The 23,110-nt window shown below is 39.8% G+C and overlaps 1 protein-coding gene across 2 annotated transcripts in view; it reads right to left on the reverse strand.

Moving 5' to 3' along the window:
- Positions 1–10,836: 10,836 nt before the first annotated feature.
- LY96 (lymphocyte antigen 96) overlaps positions 10,837–23,110 on the reverse strand; it is a 27,266-nt gene continuing 14,992 nt past the window's right edge. For both annotated transcript variants that reach the window (XM_077752469.1, XM_077752468.1), the window contains 3 exons: positions 20,711–20,839; positions 12,136–12,188; positions 10,837–10,968 (listed from right to left, as the gene is read on the reverse strand). In XM_077752469.1, coding sequence (XP_077608595.1) covers positions 10,870–10,968; positions 12,136–12,188; positions 20,711–20,839 — 281 coding nt within the window. In that variant the 3' untranslated portion in view covers positions 10,837–10,869. The remainder of the gene's footprint in view (positions 10,969–12,135; positions 12,189–20,710; positions 20,840–23,110) is intronic.

The raw sequence follows: 23,110 nt of genomic DNA on the forward strand, positions 1-23,110 counted from the left end.
TAGGCTATCAACATTTAAAACTACAATGTGATTAACTGTGAGCCTATAGTTTTTCATCCATTTACATGGATCACAGTTCGGTTTTATCTTCCTAAATGTATGAAGCTGGTCTCACAGAATCAGAGCCCATGTTTGGTTGAGTGCTTGCAAGAGAGCCTTGAACAAATAAAATTAATTATTGTAGTGTGCTTCTAAAAAATAAAAATAATAAAATAATAAAAACAGAATTACCATATGATTCCACAATTCCACCTCTGGGCATTTATCCAAAGAAAACAATAACACTCAAGAATATATTTGCACCTCCATGTTCACTGCAGCATTATTCACAATAGCCAAGACCGAAACAACCTAAGTGTCCACTGATGGATGAATGATATTGTGCCATGTACACACAATGGAATATTATTCAGCCATAAAAAAGAATGAAAACTTGCCATCTCTGACAAGACGGATGGACCAAGACAGTATTATGCTAAGTGAAATAAGCCAGACAAAGACAAATACCATATGATCTCTCTTATTTGTAGAATCTAAAAAAAAAAAACAAAATAGTTCTAGTCCATAGATACAGAGAACAGATTAGTGGTTTCCAGAAATGGGGAGTGGGAGGTGGAGGGTGGGGGGAAGAAATGGGTGGAGGGAGTAAAAATAAAGTACCAATTCCTATTAGTAGGGAATTGCATTGTGTGTACTAAATTTTTGCTGGGGTGTCATTGTTCCTAGGCCCTTTCAATTAAAAGAGTTAGGAAAAATATAGAAATCATAAATTTAACTAATACCAATTCCAGTAAAGCTTACAGGGTTATTCTTCTCACTGTCCATGTTTATGTACCCCCTCTTATGTAATGGGGACCCTAACTCCCGACAAAACAATATATTTGTTCCTTTGGTCAATCCTTCAATACACACAAATTAGCTTTAGAATTGCTACTTGCACTCCACTTTGTGGGGGAAAAAAACTGCTAAGAAGAACAGTATATATCTTCAAATTATTGTGTAGTCAAAAGTTACTTGGATTAGTTTTTTTTTTTCCCCTTCAATGTGGACATGACATTCACTTAAAAATATAGTTGGCTTTATGTGTTTCTATTTACATTCCATTTTAGGAATTTTTTGATCCTTTTTGATTTCTTTTACTTCAAAAATATCTAGAACATTAACATAACTCAAAGTCAAACTTATATTAAAAGGTGTGGCCAGGGAAATGTTATTCCTGCCTGTAGAGTTTTCATGTCTCCTCTACACACCCTCTGGTCACTGGTCACTAAGTTCATTAAATTTTGCTTAGTGAAAATAAACACACATGTGCATTTTCATTAATTTCTCCTTCTCTCTTCAACAATATACTACACATTATAATTTAGCAACCTCTTTTTTTCACTTACTATATCCTAGAAACTGTTCCCTATCAGTTTGTAGAGATCATGCCACCTAAGACCTGATTGTACATATGTGACAAAATTTATACAGCCAGTATTCCATGATTGACCATTAAGGTACTTTCCAATATTTTGCAATTACAAGTAATGCTGCAATGAATCACCTTGGGCATTTATTTTTGTATTGTCAGAGGCGTATGTTCCTGGTGAATTTCTAGAAGTAGAGTGCTGGGTTTGTTGGGTATTGCCAAATTCCCCTTTGTAGGCGTGGTATAATTTGCCTTCCCAGCAGCAGTGTTTCCTCATAGCCTCGCCAACAGAATATATCATCAAGTTTTCAAATCTTTGCCAATCCAAAAGGAGAAATGGGGAATTTCAGTCAGTTTTTTTTTCCAGTGTAGTTTTAATTGGATTTTTTAAAGCAAGTTTGAACATCTTTTTATATGTTTAGAGACTATTTTATATAAATAATTCATGAATTGATTCTCTCCATAAAAACTCGAGGCACTATGGATAAGTTCCTTTTACCCATCATCCACCGTCTGGTCCCCTTTTCCTTTACTCAAGGATAACTACTGTGATCAATTTGGTGTATATTCTTCCAGTTCTTACCTAATGTCTTTATATATGAATATATGTCCCTGTAGAAAGTACACTGTATACTTTCGTATGTTTTGGTTTTTTTTTTTTTCAACGTATCATACTATATGTAAGGCTGAGATAACAGAGGGTGGTGAACCAAAGACGCTCAAGAACGAGAAAAAGGAGTCAAGGGGAAAGGACTGAGCACACCTTTATTGAAAAGGGCTCTCTGGCGAGGTTCCACCACTTGGGGGTAGAAGCAAGCCGGGGAAATCGCAACCTGAGACTGGGAAGAGGGGTGTATATAGGACTGTAGTTCGGGGTGGAGATCCGTGAGGGTAGGTTTCCTTATTTGGTCTTGCTTGTTCTGGGTTGGGTTTAGTTTCTGCTGAGGTGATGTGTCTTCTGAGAAACCAGTGGTGGGAAACTGGGAGCGGGAAGCTGGTGGTGGAAAGTCCCAAGATGGTCATAAGATGGAGTCCAATCCACCATCTTGGTGTCCTTCCCCAAACCCACCAGACCTAGACACTATATACATGTCTATCTATGACTTAATGTTTGTTGCTTTCTTTTTCTTTTTTCTTTTTTTTTTTACAAAGAACTAAAACACTTTAATGCCTCGATGATTCCAATGTTTTAAATTACAGTGTACTAAATATTTGTTTTAATATTTTTCTATTTCCCTATACGCTTATGACCAGCAGCGTTTCTAATGTTTTGATTAAAATTTTTTATTGTGGTAAAACATATAAAATTACCATTTTAGCCAGGGACACTTGGATGGCTCAGTTGGTTAAGCATCCCACTCTGGGTCAAGTCATTACCTTGCGGTCAGTGGGTTCAAGCCATGCATCAAGCCATGCATCAAGCCCTGCGTCAGGCTCTGTGCTGACAGCTCAGAGCCTAGAGCCTACTTCACATTCTGTATCTCCCTCTCTTTCTGCCCCTTCCCTGTTCACACTCTGTCTCTCTCTCAAAAATAAATATTTTTTAAAAAATTATCATTTTAACCATTTTTAAGTGTACAGTTAAGTATATTCACATTGTTGTGGAGTGCCTGGGTGGCTCAGTCGGTTAAGCTTCCAACTTTGGCTTAGGTTATGATCTCACTGTTTGTGAGTTCAAGCCCCACATGAGCCTCTGTCCAGCTCTGTGCTAACAGCTTGGAGCCTGGAGCCTGCATCAGACTCTGCCTCCCTCTGTCTGCCCCTCCCCCAATCATGTTTGCGCTCTCTATCTTTCCTTCTTTGGCTCCCTCTCCCCAAAATAAACATTAAAAAGAAAGTAGATTCACATTGTTTTAAAAGAGACCTCTACAACTTTTCACTTTACAAATCTGAAACTCTGTATGTATTAAGCAATTCCCTGTTTCCCCTGATGAAGCTCCTGGTAAGTACCATTCTACTTTCTGTTTCTTGACTACTTTATTTTTTATTTTTTTTAATGTTTTATTTATTTCTAGGCGAGAGAGAGAGAGAGAGAGAGACAGCGTGAGGGAAGGTTCAGCGTGAGGGAAGGTTCAGAGATAGAGGGAGACACAGACTCCGAAACAGGCTCCAGGCCCTGAGCTGGCAGTCAGCACAGAGCCGGACCTGGGGCTCGAACCCATGAACCGTGAGATCATGACCTAAGTGAAAGTCGGACGCTTAACTGACTAAGCCACCCAGGCGCCCCGTTTCTTGACTACTTTAGATACATCATATAAGTAGAATCATACAAATATCTGTCTTTTTGTGACTGGCTTATTTCATATAGCATGTCCTCAAGGTTCATCAATGTTGTAGCACTTGGCAGAATTTCCTTCCTTTTTAAGGTTAAATAACATTCCACTGTGTGTGTATACCACATTTTATTTATCTATTCATCTGTTGATGACATTTGGGTTGTTTCCACTTCTTGATTATTTTGAATGTTGCTGCTATAAAACATGGTATGCAAATGTCTCTTTGAGACCTTACTTCCAATTCCCTTGGATATATATCCAGAGGTAGGATGGCTGGATTATATGGTAGTTTTCTTTTTAATCTTTTTAAAGAAAACTCCTGTTTTCCATGGCAGCTACACCATTTTACAATCCCACCAACAATGCACAAAGGTTCCAGTTTCTCCTCATTCACAAATAACACTAATTTTTTGATAGCAGCCATCCTAATAGGCATGAGATGATATCTCATGACAGTTTGGATTTGCATTTTCCTAATGATTAGTGATGTTGAGAATCTTTTCATGGGCTTATTGGCTATTTGTATATCATTGGAGAAATGTTTATTCAAATCCTCCGGCCGTTTTTTTAATTGGATTATTGGATGTTCCTGTTGAGATGTAGGATTTCTTCATATATTCTGGATATTAACCTCTTGTCTGATAAATGATTTGCAAGTAGTTTTTGCCGCTCCTTAGGTTGCTTTTTCACTTTGGACATTGTGTCCTCTGATGCAAAAAGTTTCTAAGTTTGATATAGTTTCATCTGTCTGTTTTTGCTTTTATTGCCTGTGGTTTTGGCATCATTCCAAATAAAGCATTGCCCAGTCCAATCTCATGAAGCTTTCCCTGTATGTTCTCTTCTAGGAGCTTTACAGTTTTAGGTCTTACATTTAAGTCTTTAACATATTTTGAATTAATTTTTGTACCTGGTATAAGATAAATGTCTGATTTAATTATTTTGCATGTGGATATCATTTTCCCAGCACCATGTGTTGCAACTACTGTCCATTCCGCATTGAGTAGCCTTGGTATCCTTGTTGCCGATCATTTGACCACATACACAAAGATTGATTCCTAGGCTCTCTACTTTATTTCATTGGTTTATTTGTCTGTCTTTGTGCCAGTACCACACTGTTTTGATTCCTATTGCTTTGTAATGTTTTGAAATCAGTAACTGTGTGTCCTCTAGCTTTATTCCTTTTCAAAATTGTTTTGACAATTTGAAGTCCCTTAAGATGGCATATTAATTTTAGGATGAATTTTGCAGGTTAACTTTTTAATTCACCAATATTGCTTTATTTATCCACATTAGTACAAATATATCTACATCTACCTCATTCTTTTAAACTGCTGTATAATGTGTATTAATGGTACTACAATTTCCTTTGAACATTATCCAAAATGATTGTCCCTTACATTGTTCCCAATTTTCACTGATCTTGATTGGAATTTTCTAAATGTTCCCTTAATTTTAAATAAATCAATGGGCTTAAGTAAGTAATAATGAAGGCATTGTTTTTTAAAAAAAAATTTTATGTTTATTTATTTTTGAGAGAAAGAGTCAAGGTGCAAGTGGGGGAGGGTCAGAAAGAGGTCGACACAGAATCCAAAGCAGGCTCCAGGCTCTGAGATGTCAGCACAGAGTGTGAGGCAGGGCTCAAACCCACCAACCACAAGATCATGACCTGAGCCAAAGTCAGACACTTAACCAACTGAACCACCCAGGCATCCCTTAAAGCATTCTTTTTTTTTTTAAATTTTTTAATGTTTTATTTATTTCTGAGAGAATGAGAGAGAGAGAGAGAGAGAGAGAGAGGGACAACATAAGCAGGGGAGGGTCAGAGAGGGAGGGAGACACAGAATCTGAAACAGGCTCCAGGCTCTGAGCTGTCAGCACAGAGCCCGATGCGAGGCTCGAACCCAAGAACCACAAGATCATGACCTGAGCTGAAGTTGGACGCTTAACCGACTAAGCCACCCAGGTGCCCCAATAATTGTATTTCTTGCTTAGTTTCTTGACATGCAAGATGCCTTGAAAAGCACCCACCACCTGATATGATCAGCATTGATAACTGATAACCTAATAATATCATTACTAGATGCTTTCAACATCTTAAATGTGCTGTGTCTCTCTCACTTCTATATTTGGCACCTGCTCTTCTCTACAACTGGAATACACTTTGTTTAATTAATTCCATACTCATCCTCCAACATTCACCCTTAATGTCACTGCCTCTAGGGGGCCTTTTCTGATCCCATAGATGATGTCTCTTGCCTCATCACTCCATACTTACCCTCACCATATTTTCCAGTAATCATCTGTTTTGTTTGATTTTCCTACCAGATCAAAACCTCTGTGAAGGAAAGGACTGTTCTTGTTTTGTGCACCCCTGTATCCTCAAGGTCTAGCACAGTGCCTGGAAAACAGTAGGCATTAAATAGGTATTGAAGAAATCAATTCACCTAGCAACCTTGTAATATAAGCAAAAAACAGAGTATGTGGTAGCCAAGAACCCAGGGCCACTTTATGACTTTCATGGGCCCCATCCTGCAGAAACATATCTATTTATAAATATAAGCACTGTGCCCACTGTGCCTAATAGATAAGTTGGGCCCACAAGTATCAGCAAAAGAGGGATTAAAAGCAATGGAAAAAGTCAGAAGGAAACAGAAGGAGAACCAGGTTTGGGAATTAGCCTGACTTCTGATATGTGATAGACAATGTAACTGTAAATCAACTAGAATGTTTTTTAACTGCAACTACTAGAATCCTGACTCCAATTCACTAAACCAGTAATAGGAAAGTCCAGAGGTAGGGCAAGGTGTGGGCTCAGTTGATTCAATGCCTCAATAGTGTATGCAAAATTTCAGGTTCTTAAATGTTTATTTATTTTTGAGAGAGAGAGAGAGAGAGAGAGCAAGTGGGGAAAGGGCAAAGATGATCCAAAGTGGGCTCTGCACTGACAGCAGCAAACCCTGTGTGGGGCTTGGGACTCAAGGACCGTCAGTCATTGACCTGATCCGAAGTCAAATGCTCACCCCACTGAACCACCAAGGCGCCCTTCAGGTTGTTTCTAAATCTTCATCCTTCTGTCCACAGCATCAGCTTCATCGCAAGGACAGTACCCCCTAATGGTCATCACATAACTGGCAGCAGAAATGAGGCCACATCCCTCTTTGTTTACATCCAGTGAGACAACCAACATATTTTAGTCCTTCACTGTCATCTGATTAGGCCAACATTAGACATGTATCCAACCTGGACCAATAGTAATCCCCTGGGAAATACCTCACACTGGCTGATCTAGCAAGTCAGGATCCTTTCCTAGAGCTAGGCATGTAGCATGCACCAGAACAAAATCAGGGAATGGGAAATGTCTGTAACCCAGTCCACAATTCTTAAGCCCTCTCAAGAATTCAAGAGATGTGGGGCACCTGGGTGGCTCAGTTGGTTGAAAGCCCAACTTTGGCTCAGGTCATGATCTCACAGTCTGTGGGTTCGAGCCCCACATTGGGCTCTGTGCTGACAGCTCAGAGCCTGTAGCCTGCTTTGATTTCTATGTCTCCCTCTCTCTCTGCCCCTCCCCTGCTTGTGCTCTGTCTCTCTCTTCTCTCTCAAAAATAAATAAACATTAAAAAAATTTTTTTAAAGAATTCAAGAGATGTGGAATGAGTTATCAGATATCAACTACATAAAGATATATAAAGTGTTGATGACAAATAGTAAAACATATTTGCATCAAGTAAATAAAAAGTTCAAAAGACCATTTAATCCAAGGGAAGATCTTTAAGAAGATTTGTGGAGGATGCTTTTAGAGAAAGCTTTGCTGTAAGCTGCCTCCCCAAACCCTTCCCCTTAAAGAGGGAAGGAAATTGAACTAGGTAAGGAACTGCTCTCCCACTTCAAACCTTAGTGAGAGGGGATTCCACGGGTGTCCTCAGAGAGCTTAACATATGACCTCCACACTGGAGTAGCCCAGATTGGAAGTGATGCCTACTAAATTTAGAGGCTCTCTATTGGAAACATTACCAAATCACAAATGACCTCCACGTTGCTAAATCCAAACATCAACACTCAGTCTTCATCTTATTTAACCTATCAGCAGCTCAAAACAGTTGAAACTGGCTTCTCATAGACCTACATTCCAGATTTTCCTTCTACCCCCATGATCCCTCTGCCCCCATGATCCTCCTTGTTTGCTGCCTCCTCCTCACCTTCAATGCCTTGATGACAGAGTACTCCAGGGTTCCATCCTTGAATCTCTTATTTTCTCTGCCTACATTTATTCTTTCTATATGTTAGCAACTTCCAAATGTTCGCCTCCAGCCCAGAACTCTCTTCTGAACTTCAGGCTCCTATATTCACTGCCTTTTCAAAGTCTCCACTTGGATATCTAATAGGTATCTCAACATGTGCAAATGCAACTTCCTGATTTTTCCCTATAAACTTGTTCTTCCTTGACTTTCCAATCTCAAGTAATGGCAACTCCATCCTTCCATCTGCTCAAGCAAAAAGATTGGAGACCTCCTCTGTCTCATATTCTACATCCAACCCATCAACAAAAGTATGCTTGCCATTGTCTTTGCTTTCAAAATATACCCAGCATAGATCAGTTCTCATCATCTCTTCCATCATCTTTTGCCTGGATTACTTCAAATGCCTCCCAACTTTCTCCTTCCTTTTTTACCTAGATTATGACAAGGAGTTCCCTGGTGTTTTTCCACATATGAGCAATTGTCTGCCAGAATAAGACTTTTTAAAATGTGAGCTGGTGCTATTCTCCTACATAGAACTCTCCACCTCATTCAGAGCAACAGCCAAAGTCCTAATAATGGCCTGTCAAATTCAGCATGTGCCTACCTAACCCCCGTGTACATACATACCTCCCTGACTGCATCTCCCCTAAATTACTTCACTTGAACAGCTCCCTGTTCTTCCTCAAACATACCAGACACACTCTGACCCCAGGGCCTTAACACCAGCTTTTCCCTCAACCTCCAGTGCCTTTACTCCCAGCAAGCCACATGGATTGCTCCCTCAACCCTTTCAAATATTGTCTTCTCAGCGAAGCTGTTCCTGACCACCCCATTTTAAATGGCCACCATCACCACCTGCCCCCCTTCCCTGTTTTATTGCTCATCGTACTCATATAGCCTTTTGCTTCTATAGTAGTCCACCATTATTTATTTGTCAGTCTCATCCCAACAAAATATAAGCTCCATGAGGGCAGGGATTTGTGTGTGTGTGTGTGTGTGTGTGTGTGTGTGTGTGTGTGTGGTTAAATGCTGTATCCCCAGCAACTAGAACAGGGCCTGACATATGACAGGTACTCAATAAATCAGTCGAATTATTGTGTGAATATTTTGTTTTCTATAGTTATGTATTGTTTGAATGTTTTACAAGAATAAAATGTTTATCTATCCATTCAACAAATATGGATTCAGTGCAAATACAAGCCCAGTCACTATGCTAGGTACTAGGTGCTGCTGGACGCGCATAACTGGGCTGACTACATGACCTGGGCTCATAGAGCTTAGTCTGGTGACAGATGATTGAAATGATGACAAAATGAGTGTTAAGGACTCACAAGTCTACAAAGCACATCACAAAAAAAGCTAGGTGGATGGAGCAGAAGGACCTGGGGGAGGGAGAGCACCACAGGACACTGGTAGCCAGGCTCCACGTCATATGAGCTCTCTGTGAATTTGCTCAGGACCGCCTCTGTTCAGCAACAAAAGTGTAGGAAGGAGCTGATGATTCCCTGGAAAGTAGTATCTGAACCCAGAAAGATCCACATCCATTACAGAGGTGAAAGGGTGAGGGCAGGACAGAGCGGAGGAGTGGAGTCAAGACAGGAAACAATGGCTGAAGGTTCTAGAGGGAGGAATGTGGCACATTCCTCTGGAACACAGAGAGCAAGGGGAGGGTCGTGGGAGAAGGGGCTGGAGAGGGAAAGGGTGGGCAAGGCCTGGCAGGCTTTCCAAAAGATTCCAACTATATCCTAAAAGGAACCGGAAGCCACAGGAAGGCTCTTGTTTGGTTTTGCTTCATTTTGTTCCATTTGCATTGTGGTGACATGACTGGACCTGTATTTTGACGGTATTATTGAAACAACCTTTGTGGAGAATACTACATCAAAGGCACCTGACCAGGTACAGGAATATTAGTCAGGAGGCAGTAGAAGATCAGCTCAGGGGATGGAGCGCCTGGGTGACTCAGTTGGTTAAGCGTCAGACTTCAGCTCAGGTCATGATCTCACGGTTCCTGGGTTTGAGCCCTGCATCAGGCTCTGTGCTGACAGCTAGCTCGGAGCCTGGAGCCTGTTTCAGATTCTGTGTCTTCCTCTCTCTCTGACTCTCCCCTGCTCGCACTGTCTCTCTTAGAAATAAATACATTAAAAAAAAAAAAAAGATTAAAAAAAAAAAAAGATCAGCCCAGAGGAGCAACACTGGTAACTTGCCCCAGAGTAGAGAGGCAGGAAATGGAGGGAAGTCGACCAGTTCAAAAGATCTTACTACCTATGTGTTATGGGCTGAATTTTGTCTCTCCAAAATTCATATGCTTAAAGCCCTAACTCTAGTGCCTCAGAATGTGACTGAATTTGTAGGTAGCATCTATTTTTTTTTTAATTTTTAATGTTTTATTTATGTCTGAGAGAGAGAGAGAGAGAGAGAGCATGAGCAGGGGAGGGTCAGAGAGAGAGGGGGACACAGAATCCGAAGCAGGCTCCAGGCTCCGAGCTGTCAGCACAGAGCCCGACGTGGGGCTCGAACCCACGAACCATGAGATCATGACCTGAGCTGAAGTTGGATGCTTAACCGACTGAGCCACCCAGGCGCCCCTGTAGGTAGCATCTTTAAAGAGGTAATTAAGGTAAAACGCGGTCAGTAGGGTGGGCCCTAAACCAATGCAACTGGTGACCTTATAAGAAGAGATGAGGACACAGACACAGGGCGAAGCCCATGTGAAGACATAGGGAAGGCAGCCATCTACAAGCTAAAGGGAGAGGTCCTAGAAGGAACCACACCCATCCACACTTTGATTTCTAGCCTCCAGACCTGTGAGAAAACAAATTTCTAATTATTCAGGCCACCCAGTCTGTGCTATTTGTTATGGCAGCCCTAGCACACTAGTGCACTATAGGGAAAAATGTAAGTGAGCAATAAGACCTTTGAAAAATAAAAATATACTCTATTTATTCTAATGTAAATTAGGGTTGTATAGGATGGTAAAATTCAAACAAAAGAGCATTTCTTCAGTATTTCCACTGATGGCTTCTGCAACACATCTGTATTCTCCCTAAAATGAGGAATAAGAAACATAAGTAAATAAAATGTTAGATGCCTCTATTTTGTAAGACTTTTATAAGAATTTTGTCTTACTAGGATGAAGCCATTTACATTAAATTGGTTGTCATTATCTCAGTTTCCTAAGGAGATGAAATTTTGTATGCCTTTTGAATTCAGCGAGCATAAACCTATTTATTTCCCAATTATAAGGGGATATTTTTAACAGTTTTTTGAAACTAGTCTGTGAGATTTTCTTTTTTTTTAATTTTTTAAATGTTTATTTATTTTTGAAACAGAGAGAGATAGATCATGAGCAGGGAAGGGGCAGAGAGAGGGAGACACAGAATTGGAAACAGGCTCTAGGCTCCAAGCTGTCAGCACAGAACCCAAAGCGGGGCTCAGACTCACAAACCATAAGATCATGCATGACCTGAGCCAAAGTTGGATGCTTAACTGACTGAGCTACTCAGGTACCCCTAGTTTGTGAGATTTTCAAACATTCAATATCCTTAAAAAAAAAAAAAAAGGTAGGAAATACACATTTTAAATGACTATTTTAAAATAATCACCCAAGTAGGTGCCTGGGTGGCTCAGTCTGTCAAGCTTCTGAGCTTCACGTCAGGCTCTGGGCTGACAGCATGGAGCCTGCTTGGCATTCTGTCTCTGTCTCTGTCTCTGTCTCTGCCCCTCCCCCTCTTGCACCTTTCTTTCTTTCTCTCAAAAAATAAACTTTAAATAAATAAATAAATAAATAGTCACCCAAAGTGAAATATACACAGAATTTCATTGCCAGGCATCTAACACAAATGTTTAAAATTACATCATTACTATTCGGAGGCAGTTACTGAGTTAATAAATGGCAGTCGTACAGTGCTTTTACCCAAAGATATTCAACATATTAATTATGAGCATTTGTATTACTTTTAGCCATGGATATTAGAGGAAAAAAATGAAGTGAAAAAGATCTTTCTTTTGTTTTACTTTTCCATATTTCCATATTTTACAGAAAGAAGAAATAACAAAACCCCCGAAGCTAAATAAAAACAAAAAACAAAATCTTAAGCACCTTAATGTTGAATAGCTATTTTTGAAGTTGTGAATGGATTATGTCAAATTCTTAACACATTTGTAACTGCAAGAGATTAAGAAAGTACAAAAAATGACTCTTGAACAATACCTTAGAAAATCGTATTCCCTTGAAGGAGAAGCCTACTGTTGTATTCACAGTTTCTACAAACAAAATACAAAATACAAAAAATTATATTGGTAATCACTAGGTGATTTTTTTAATGTATTATGAGGGCACCTTTTATGCTACTACCAGCAGAAGTTGTCCCAAGTCAATTGTAGAGAAGTAATGAACTTTATACCCCGGCTATGAGTCTCTATGGCTTCCTTGCCACCCCAAGCATCTCTTGGTATCAGCCTATATTTCATCCCTTGGGGGATACAAAAATTTAAAGCCTATTTGTCTCAATAGTGAATGAATGAATGAATAAGTCAGTGCTAATATGCTTCATCCCATATTACATATGTGTATATTTAATACTGCTGCTCCTTCAACAGAGTAAAATAGACCTTTATAAAGGTGGAGGAGAGAGTTGGGAGGAGGCAGCCAGCATACCAAATATCCTTCCAATCCCACCACTGAGAAGACTAAATTGTCACTGTTGAAATGCACAGCCACAGACCTGGCCCTGCAGAAGTTGTGGACACAGAGTCAGAAGTGCAGGAAAAAACATACTCCACCCTCCTACTCAGAAACACCAAAGGAATGAATTTATAGGGTAAGGATAGAAAAGTAGGAAGGTTTTGAATCTCTAACAAAAGCAATAGTGGCCAAAAATACCTTTTAAAGTAATATAACAAATACAAACAATAATCATTCTTGTTCTCCTAGCTAGCTAAAGATAATCCTTAATAGCAAATGAATTGATTATGCCTGCATGTATACTTCTATTTTCATTTTTAAAAAGCATCTATTTGCTTCTGGGTGTGAGAAATAATCCTACTTCCCCAATCAAAGAAGGGACACAGAGACTTGGAGCACAGTAAAGTGAGGCTTTAATCAACGTTTCTTGCAAGAGTGGGTGTTTGATGGACAGGCACACTTGGGGCAGTTATGGCAGACAGTTTATCTCCTAGCATGCAAGTCCCTCCCCTGATTCCTCATTGACTGAGTACTACAGGTTACAGTCTTATCTGGCAGTTGCCTATGCCCATATAAGGCCAAAAAGTAGTCTGATTGGAACAAATGCACATTCCTTGAGGTGACGCAGAGATTTCAGTTCTTTGGCACATGCTCATTGCAAAGCCCATGAAAAATAAGCCCAGGAAATGAAGAGGGGAAGAGGAACCAGGAAATGAAGTGTCTAAGGATTTGGGACTACATTGTCTGGTGGGGAGTAATTTGTACATATTTCCAGTAAGTTGTAAACCTATTGGTAACGAAACAGCACAGCTTTTATTTGGTATTTCTGAAAATGAATCAGTTCACTTACTTCTTATTAAGGGGTGTTAGCACACTGAGATGTTAGTTCTTGAGCTTACTAAAGTGATCATGTCTTCATGATATTCTGAGTTTTCATTCAAGGCCAATCCAATTCAAATGTAATAGTTCAACAAGTATTTATTGAAAGCTACTGTATACCAGGGACTGAGAAGACAACGGCTAGTATACACTGTTCCTTCCCTCAAAGAGTTAAAGTCTACTGGGGATATAGACAAGCGAAGAAGCCACTCCAAATGCAATGCAGTGAAAAGATCCAGTAAGGATTAAGGTAATACAGCATTTCTGGTAAGAGTGATAGTTCCGGATCTGAATCCTAGCTCATCTACTTACTTGGAGTATAGCCTTGGGCAAGTCACTTAACTTCTCTGTGCTACAGTAAAATGGCAATGGATAATAACACATACCTCATAGGAAGATCATGAAGGCTATATGAGTTAATACATGTTAGTGCTTAGAACAATGCCTGGAATGTAGCACTCATTAAATGTTACTAACATTAAAATCTTAGTTATTATAACATTAAATGTTATTCCTTCTCCTTTCTAGACCCTCTTTCCATGGCATCTTGTGAATAAAAATGATGTCATTAATATTATCATTGATATGATAATTACCGTTATTCAAGAGATGCCGGTGGGAAGGGAATCTAGAAAAGAGAAGCAAGTGGGTTGAATTGTCATAAAGGATGGGAAGGAAGGACAAGAAGGATTTTCTAGGTGGCAGGAAAAGAAGGAGCAAAGGCAGGAAAGTGAAAATCAGTATGACTAACGCACACACCTGCAAGAGGCTCAGTGTTATTAAAGCAAAGAAGAAGCACGAGTGCTAAGAACTACATCTTACGCTAAGAAGCAAGCAAAAATGGGCTCGGGTCCCACATTTAAGAGAATGGAGGCAATAAAAGAATATCCAAGAGTGTGAAAGGTGGGTCACGTGACTATTGTCACAGATGGATTTAAGGGTGGCACTAAGAGTCAGGGACACCACTTAGAGGCCAGGAGGTGGTAACAGTGGTGACCACCAGCTCAGGCGCCCTCCCCCGTTTCGGTGTATCTCATTAGCCTGCCGCTCTCCTTGACAGCACTTATCATAAACTGAATCTTATTTCATTTTTGTCTTATTTCATGACTTAGTAATGATCTTGTTTGCTGGTTCATAAGCTCTATGAGGACAGGGCTTTGCTTTGGTCACTTCTGAAGCTCCAACTGCTAGTCCCTGGTCCCTGGGTACCTGGCTTCAGGACCAGAGATATCATTTACAAGGCCCAGTGCAAAATGAAAATGGGGGCCCCTTATTCAAAAGCAGGGGAGACATCCTATGAAGAGTACTGAAATATAAAGCTTTTTCTTTTCCTCTACAGTCTCTCTCTAGACTTGCCGTATTTTTTATTTGCTACTTAATCTCATTTGAATTAAAACAAAATTTTAAATTACCATTCATCTTTATATTGCACAATGACAGTTTTAAATACAAATATCGGAGCTTTTAACTCTGAGACAGAATCACTGAAATTACACAGTTTGTATTTGGTGGCTCATCCCCAAAAGGTGCCTCAAGCGGACCAGAGAAAACTAGCACAAGCCCAACTCTGGACCTTTGAAAGAGGAAAAGGGACCCCCGGGCAAGGAATGATCCAACGGAACGTTCCCTTGGCTCAGAGTACAGAAGCGCAAGGAGACCCAGGGGGCTGCTCCACAGTGGGGCAATTACGCAAAGCGTGGGCCTGATACCTGCCTCGGTTGGGGGGCCCTCCCCGTGTTGCCAGGTATCTCAGGTCTCAGTTTGGGGCAGAGAAGACAAATTAGGCCTCTTTCTTTCCCAAAGGCCACTGTCCCGCCTCAAGGGTTTGGCAACTTCCATGTAATAACCTCCACAAGCTGCCTGTTGTGGCGGGGGGAGGGGNCCACGGTGCTGCCAGCCCAGATCGGGTGGCCATGGCCACGCTGCAGGTCAGACACTGCAGGGCACCTGCGCCTGATCCTGACCCTTCCTGCATCCAGGCCCTCACCAGGGACAGAGGGCAGCAGGGGTCACTGGCTATAACAGGAGAGGGGAGTACCAAGCAGGGCCCAGGGTGCCAGCACAGGAGTGGGCAGCAGGGAGCCGGGAACCCATCTAGGGGAACTGCATGCACGCCCCACTGTCCCATCAGACCCCACTTACAAAACACACACTCAAAGATAAAATTATCGGGGCTCGGGCGGGCGCCTGTGTGGCTCAGTCGGTTGAGCGTCCGACTTCGGCTCAGGTCATGATCTCACAGTTCGTGAGTTCAAGCCCTATGTCAGGCTCTGTGCTGACAGCTCAGAGCCTGGAGCCTGTTTCAGATTCTGTGTCTCCCTCTCTCTCTGCCCCTCCCCTGCTCATGCTGTCTCTCTCTCTCAGAAATAAATAAAACATTTAAAAATTTTTTTTAAAAAGATAAAATTATTAAGAATCTCAAATCTATGATCATAGAATATTAAACTCAAAATGTGAAGCCCTTCTGAGTCTGAGGCCCTGGTTGTAAGCCAATCCTGAAAACTTTGTATGAGAGAGGAAGGGAAGGAGATGGATGAGACTTGAGAATTTGAGAAAGAAATCAAGAGTAACTCTGAGATTTCTATCTGAGGAGAATGCCCGAATGTTTACCAGGTCAGGTGGGAAGAAGAGGCACTAACCTCTTCTGTAGGGTAGTCTTCTTTTTCAATTGTTATGTCTCTCTCAGAAAGTTCATATTTTTTCTCAAATATCCCATTCTATTCTTATGGAAGTTAGCTTGAAGCTTCTGCCAACATTCAAGAAGCCAGGAGAGAACCAAGGCAAGGCCGGAGAAAAGGAAGACAGAGCGCCTGTTTAGACCCCTCTCTACTCTTCCCATGCAGCTCACTTGTGGTCCAGCACACTTTTCCTGGCAACCACATAGAACGTAGGACCCAAGCTTCAGGTGGTGTTATGGGTTGAATTGTGTCCCTCAAGAAGATGTTGAAGTCCTAACCTCCAGTGCCTGTGAACATGGCCTTATTTGGAAATAGAGCCTTTGCAGATGGTCAAGATGAGGCAGGCTATTATCTAATATGACTGTGTCCTTACACAAAGGGGAAGTTTAGACACAGAGATAGAAATGCATAGACAGAACACTGTGAATGGGCGCAGGAAGAAGATGGCCATCTACAAGGCAGGAATCGCCTGAGGCCTTCAGAAGCTAGGAGAGAGGCCTGGAACAGAGCCTTCCTCATGCTCTCAGAGGGAGCACAGCCCTGACAATACTTTGATTTTGGACTTCTAGCTTCCAGACAGTCAGATAATAAATATCTGTTGTTCTAAGCCAACCAGTTTGTGGTACTTTGTTACAGCAACCCTAGGAAAATCCTGGAAACAGGTCTAACAGATAATTAAGCTTAAGATGCCTTTGAAATAACATTTATTTATTTTCAAATGTGTTTTTAAAAGAAACAAAGGTGTGTGTGTGTGTGTGTGTGTGTGTATGTGTGTGGTGTGTGTGTGTAAGACATGGTAATACTGTGGATAATTTTTATTTTATTTTTGCTTGCCATATTTTCTAAATATCATATCCTAAAAATATATGACTTTTGTAACAAATACCAAAAGGAAAACTATTTTAAAAGTAGATACGGCACTTACTAATTTGATTCCCAAATTATCAAGGGTCTCTTGATAGCATCAATGCTTCTTAAATCAGAATGTCCTGAGCTCTGAGCCCATATACTCAGCTACCAGATGGACATGTTTATTTGAATGTTCCAAAATTACCTTGAGCTCAATATGCCTAGACCAGAACTCATTGCTTTCTCTTTAAAAATCTGCCCCTTCTGCACACATCATTTCAGATAATGGCACTTCCACTCATCCCAGTCCCTGGACCTCCACCACCCCTTGATTTTATCTAAACTTCTGCCATATCAAATCAATCAGAATGTCCTGCCAGGTCTGTCTCCAAATATGCCCTCCTTCTTCACATCTTCTCTGCTCCCAGGCCGCCATCTTTGTTCAGCCCTTGTGGTCTCTCACACAGCCTCCTGGCTGCACTTCCTTCCATCCCAGCTTCCTACCTCAGCCAACCCCCGCCTCCTTCCATATGGACACTAGTTATCTGCAAAACTGAAAATCTCAGTGGGTCATCCCTACCCACTGATGACAAGATACAAGCCGATATTTTGTACATGACTTACGTGCTCACTCCTGCCCCCTTTCCTAGGCTCATCTCCAGCAATTCCCCACAGCACATTCTGCTCCAGCTACAGAAAACTACTCTCCAAATAAACCATATTCTTTCATGGCTAGATGTGTTTGCATATGCTGTTTCTTCTCCAAGGAATGTCCTTCCTCTTCCTCTCTCATGTTCTCAGATTCAAGACTTTACTAAAGTACTCTCTGAACCTTTATCTGAGTTCCGTCACAGTCAATTGATAACTATATAGGTAAACTAGGAGCATATAATTCTATCAGCATTTAAGACATTTTATTTTAATTTTTGTTCCCATGACTGTCGTTCCCAGAAAGAGGGACCTTCTAAGGAAGGACCCTATCATTCAACTTTGGAATCTCCAGAGCCTAAATCATGACTTGCTCAAATTAGGTTCAACAGATGTTTGTGGAAGGAAGTGCAAGAGGGAGGGAAAAGCCAGCAGACTGGGTTGAGTCTGACACATTTTAGATCTCAAGAAAGTGAAACTTTGAAAACTGAGATAAAATGTCAACATAATCTATCAGAGATTAGGGGGGATTGTGAAACAGTTGCTTAAAAAAAAAAGTAATCAGCCAAAAGGGTTTGTTTTGTTTTATTTTGTTTTCCAAAGAGAAAGCATGGTACAGTGGAAGAATGGGACTTAAGAGTCATGAGGCTACTCTGTTACTAACTCTCCAAATGGCCAGGGTCACGTTACTGAACCACCGCAAGCATCAGTTCCCTCACTTGTAAAAATGACAGGACTGTAAAAATCAGGAACAAAAGGACTCCTAATACTCAGATGAATTATTTATTATTCGACAACCATAATTCTTGAATTCTTACTCTAAGCACTGCACTTTTTTTATATACATTTTCTAATTATAGCCTTAAAACCATGTACAATAGGTTTCACTGTTCCCATTTTACAGATGAGGAAAATGAGGCTGACAGTAGCTAAATACCACACACAAGGTCACATTGCTGGTAGATGGAACAGCTGGGACAGAGCTTCAGATCTTTCCAACTCTGAGCCCAGACACCTACTCAATGCCAACTACATTATTTGCATATGGTTTGGGGGTGGCAGACAAGTCAGAGCTGTGAAAAGATGGTCGACTAGAAGCCATATCTTAAAGTTTCACTTGCATAACAAGAAAACTGATGCACTTAGAAACAATTTCTTAGTGAATGCTAGGAAATATATAATCAAACTGATGTCTGTGTCAGAGCCGGTAAAAACCTGTTATGAATTTTTATGCTACTCTCATTCCATTCTTTCCCAGCCCTTATTTTCCATTTTCTGTCCTGTCTACATCTAATTTATGCTATGTTGCTAAGTTTAATATATTCATGTAAACTGCCTAAAATCTTTTTTTAAACAAGACAGGGCATAAGTTAATGGTAACTAATTGTATAGGAAAATATGCAACTGCAACAGTAATTTTTAAATGTTAATAAAACAATTGATATTTTTAAACCTAAGAGTTGTTTTAAAACTTTTTTTAAATGCTGATGCCCACTATTAACAAGACCTGAGATTAAACTACAGAGATGAAAATACATGCACATGGAAGGTGATATAATGTATAAATGGTACATTCCTTTATAAAAGTGATTTGGCCTATGTAAACAAAACCACAAATACAATCAATCCAATTAAGTGTGGGTATTTCCCTGGCAGTTAAATGTAACCCCCTGCAAACATATTTAAATCTAAAATATGAGAAAAATTATATACAGATATATTTATTACAATATTATTTATAATAGTAAAACTATCAGAAGGAAAGCAAATGTCCAATAGGAGAATGGTTAAATAAACCAAAGCATACCCACTAAGGGAGATGTTTCACTATGTAATGTTTATACTTCAATTTTTGAGCCACATGAATTATCTAGTCAAAAAATTAAATACATTAACTTTTAAAAAGAAAATTATTGGAGTGCCTAGATGGGTCAGTTGGTTAAGAACCTGACTCTTTTAATTTTTTTTAAATGTTTTTATTTATTTCTGAGAGAGAGAGACAGCATGAGCAGGGGAGGGTCAGAGAGAGAGGGAGACACAGAATCCAAAACAGGCTCCAGGCTCTTAGCTGTCAGCACAGAGCCCAACACCGGGCTAGAACCCACGAACCATGAGATCATGACCTGAGCCGAGCTCAGAGCTCAACTGACTGAGCCGCCCAGGTGCCCCATTAAGCACCTGACTCGACTTTGGCTCAAGTTATGATCCCAGGGTTGTGAGCTAGAGCCCTGCATCGGGCTCCATGCTGCGTGCTAAGGATGGAGCCTGTCTGAGGTTCTTTCTCTCTCTCCCTCTGCCCCTATCCCCCACTCTCTCTCTCAAGTAAAATATAACTAAAAATAAAAAATAAAAAAATAAAAATTACTGGGGTGCCTGGCTGGCTCAGTCAGTAGAGCATGCAACTCTTGATTTCTGGGTTGTAAATTTAAGCTCCACATTGAGTAGAGAGATTACTTAAAAATAAAATATTTAAATTTTTTTTAAAAAAAGGAAATTATTATAGTATAGCATGCGTATAGGAACATGCTTATTTCCTTCTGAAAAATCAGGAAGGAAATACTCCAAAATGTTTCTGGAAATACAATTTTGTGACTTTTTAAAAAATTATTTATACTTTCCAATTTCTAGTAATTTGACAGTANCCAGAAATAAATAAAACATTAAAAAATTTAAATAAATAAATAAAAATTTTAAAAGATCTCTTTTTCTTTCCCTGCTGATTCCACTAAGCCCATTACTTTGGCTGTGGTTTATTGAGTTTCTATAAAAAATAGTAAGTGTAATTTTTAGAAAAAGGGATAAGTGTACAATGTTAATCTGAACAACATAAAAATTTTAAGATACCTTTAAACACACTCAAATAAGTACCATATTAATAATAATTCAGTAACATAACTACAAAATGTTGTTTAAGCTGCTAAAAGTAAAAAATGTGGATAAAAAAATGATTAGAAAAGGAATTTAACACTTTCAATGTACTTAATATTCAGAATATTCTCACAAATTATTATGTTCTATTCTGAAAGTAATATGGATTGAATGCTTACCTCCCTTCAGAGCTCTGCAAAAAGAATAAACATCATCAGCTCCTCGGCAAATAACTTCTTTGCGCATTGGCAACTCCATGGCATTTATGGATAAATAGAGATTGAAATATAATTTTCTAATATCTCTTCCTTAAAAAGAAAAACAAATCTCATTAGTCCCTCAAATAATAGATTCTTTTATAAATAATAAATTAACATGTGTTGTACACTTAGAATATGTCCTTTACTTTTTCTACATTGTTTCATGTAATCATCATGACAACTTGCCACATGAGTATTACTATCCTTGTGCTACAGATGAGAACAATGAAGCTCAGAGATGGAAATTAATAGATTGCAATCCAACAGAATATTCTACAGTGAAAATTATGTGCACTCGGCCTGAAAATAGAGGAACCTATGTTTTTGAGAAAACTGTCAAGTGGGTATGTAAAATTTCCAGTTCCAGTCCTAGTTCTGCTGAGAAGTTCAAGAAAAAGGAAAGGGAAAGGAAAGGAAATGAGGATAATCAACTCATGCCCCGATTTTAGATTTTTTTTTAATATTTAGAGAGAGAGAGAGAGAGTGCGTAAGTATGAGCGGGGCAGTGGCAGAGAGAGAAGGAGAGAATCCCAAGCAGTCTCTATGCTGCCAGCACAAAGCCCAATGTGGTTCTCAACCTCATAACACATGATATCATGACCTTAGTCAAAATCAAGAGTTGGAGGACCATCTGGGTGGTTCAGTCAGTTGCGTGTCTGACTCTTGACTTCAGCTCAGGTGATAATCTCAGAATTTCCTGAGTTTGAGCCCTGTGTTGGGCTCTGCAGTGGAGAGCCTGCTTGGGATCCTCGCTCTCTTTCTCTCTCTCTGACCCTCCCTCACTCACATTCTTTGTCTTTCTCTCAAAAAAAAGAGCTGGACACTTAACCAACTGAGCCACCCAAGCACCCCTTAGCAATTTTGATAAAAGACTTCTTGGAGAATAAAATTGAACTTTTTGATTAAAAATTATATGTACAACTTATCTTATTATTTTCTCATGGTTTCCCTATTAACATTTAACATTTAACTCCTTCCTTTCCTCTCTCATTTCAAAGGTATCAGACCTGCATCTGAATCTGAATTCACTCCTTGCCTACTCTGGCTTCCTCTTCACTTTATTTTTCACATCATTTCCCCTAAGAACTCTCTCGTATGTCTAATTCCTCTTTGGTATCTGCTTTTCAAAGAACACTAAGTGACTTTGTATTGTATTATTCCTTCAGCCTGGAAGGATACAGTCTGATTCCCGTATGTAAGGGCAAGAGGTTCAATTGAAAACAAGGTCGTTTGTTATGTAAATAATCACTTCTGCCAAATGTGGGCGGAGGGGGTGGTAGATAAAGCATACCAGTAAACAAAACCTGAGAAAAGAGGAAGAAATTATAGAACATCAGCCAGACAAAAACTTAAATTATTTCTCTCACCCTTGGCCAAGAAAGTGGAGTGAACAGAGTTGATTATTCTTTCCTCTGTGCTACCACTAACTAAGCCTGAATGTTATCATTTCACTTACCATGCCATATTATCTACAGATCTCTCTCTCCCACTGCACTGATTCTTGAAGGTCAAGAAATGTCTTATTCATCAATGAATTCACAATACCTATCACACTACTTAAAACATACTATGTATTTCTAAATATTTTTTAATGAATACAGGAATGCAGAAATAAAATTTCAAAATACAGGATAAACAATTAGATTCAGGAAAAATAAAACACAAGTTTACTGCCTATTATTTCTGAGTTCTCAGCAACCTTTTGTCTTGTAAACTGAGAACTAAAATCAGGGGGGAAATGTTTATTTATGTGAAAGCACTTTGTAAAGTGCAAGCTCCAAATATAGGTTAGGATGTAAAGGATGGCAATGATGAAAACAATAATGATAATGATGATGATTAGAACTGAAGTTTCCTGGGGCATCTGGGTAGCTCAGTCGGTTGGTTAAACGTCTGACTTCAGCTCAGGTCACTACCTTATGGGTCTGTGAGTTCAAGCCCTGTGTCAGGTTCTGTGACAGCTCACAGCCTGGAGCCTGATTCACTTTCTCTGTTTCCCTCTCTCTCTGTCCCTCTCCCACTTAACACTCTGTTTCTCTCTTTCTCAAAAATAAACATTAAGGCGTGTCTGGGTGGCTCAGTCGGTTGAGCATCCGACTTCAGCTCAGGTCATGATCTTGTGGTTTATGAGCTCAAGCCCCACATCAGGCTCTGTGCTGACAGCTCAGAGCCTGGAGCCTACTTCTGATTCTGTGTCTCCCTCTCTCTGCCCCTCCCTGCTCGTGCTCTCTCTTAAAGAATAAACATTAAAAAATATTTTTAAAAATAAAAAAATAAAAATAAACATTAAAAAAAAAGAACTGAAGTTTCTCAGAATCC

Source organism: Crocuta crocuta, unplaced genomic scaffold (genome assembly GCF_008692635.1).
Source record: "Crocuta crocuta isolate KB4526 unplaced genomic scaffold, BGI_CrCroc_1.0 scaffold141, whole genome shotgun sequence".
Lineage (NCBI taxonomy): Eukaryota > Metazoa > Chordata > Mammalia > Carnivora > Hyaenidae > Crocuta > Crocuta crocuta.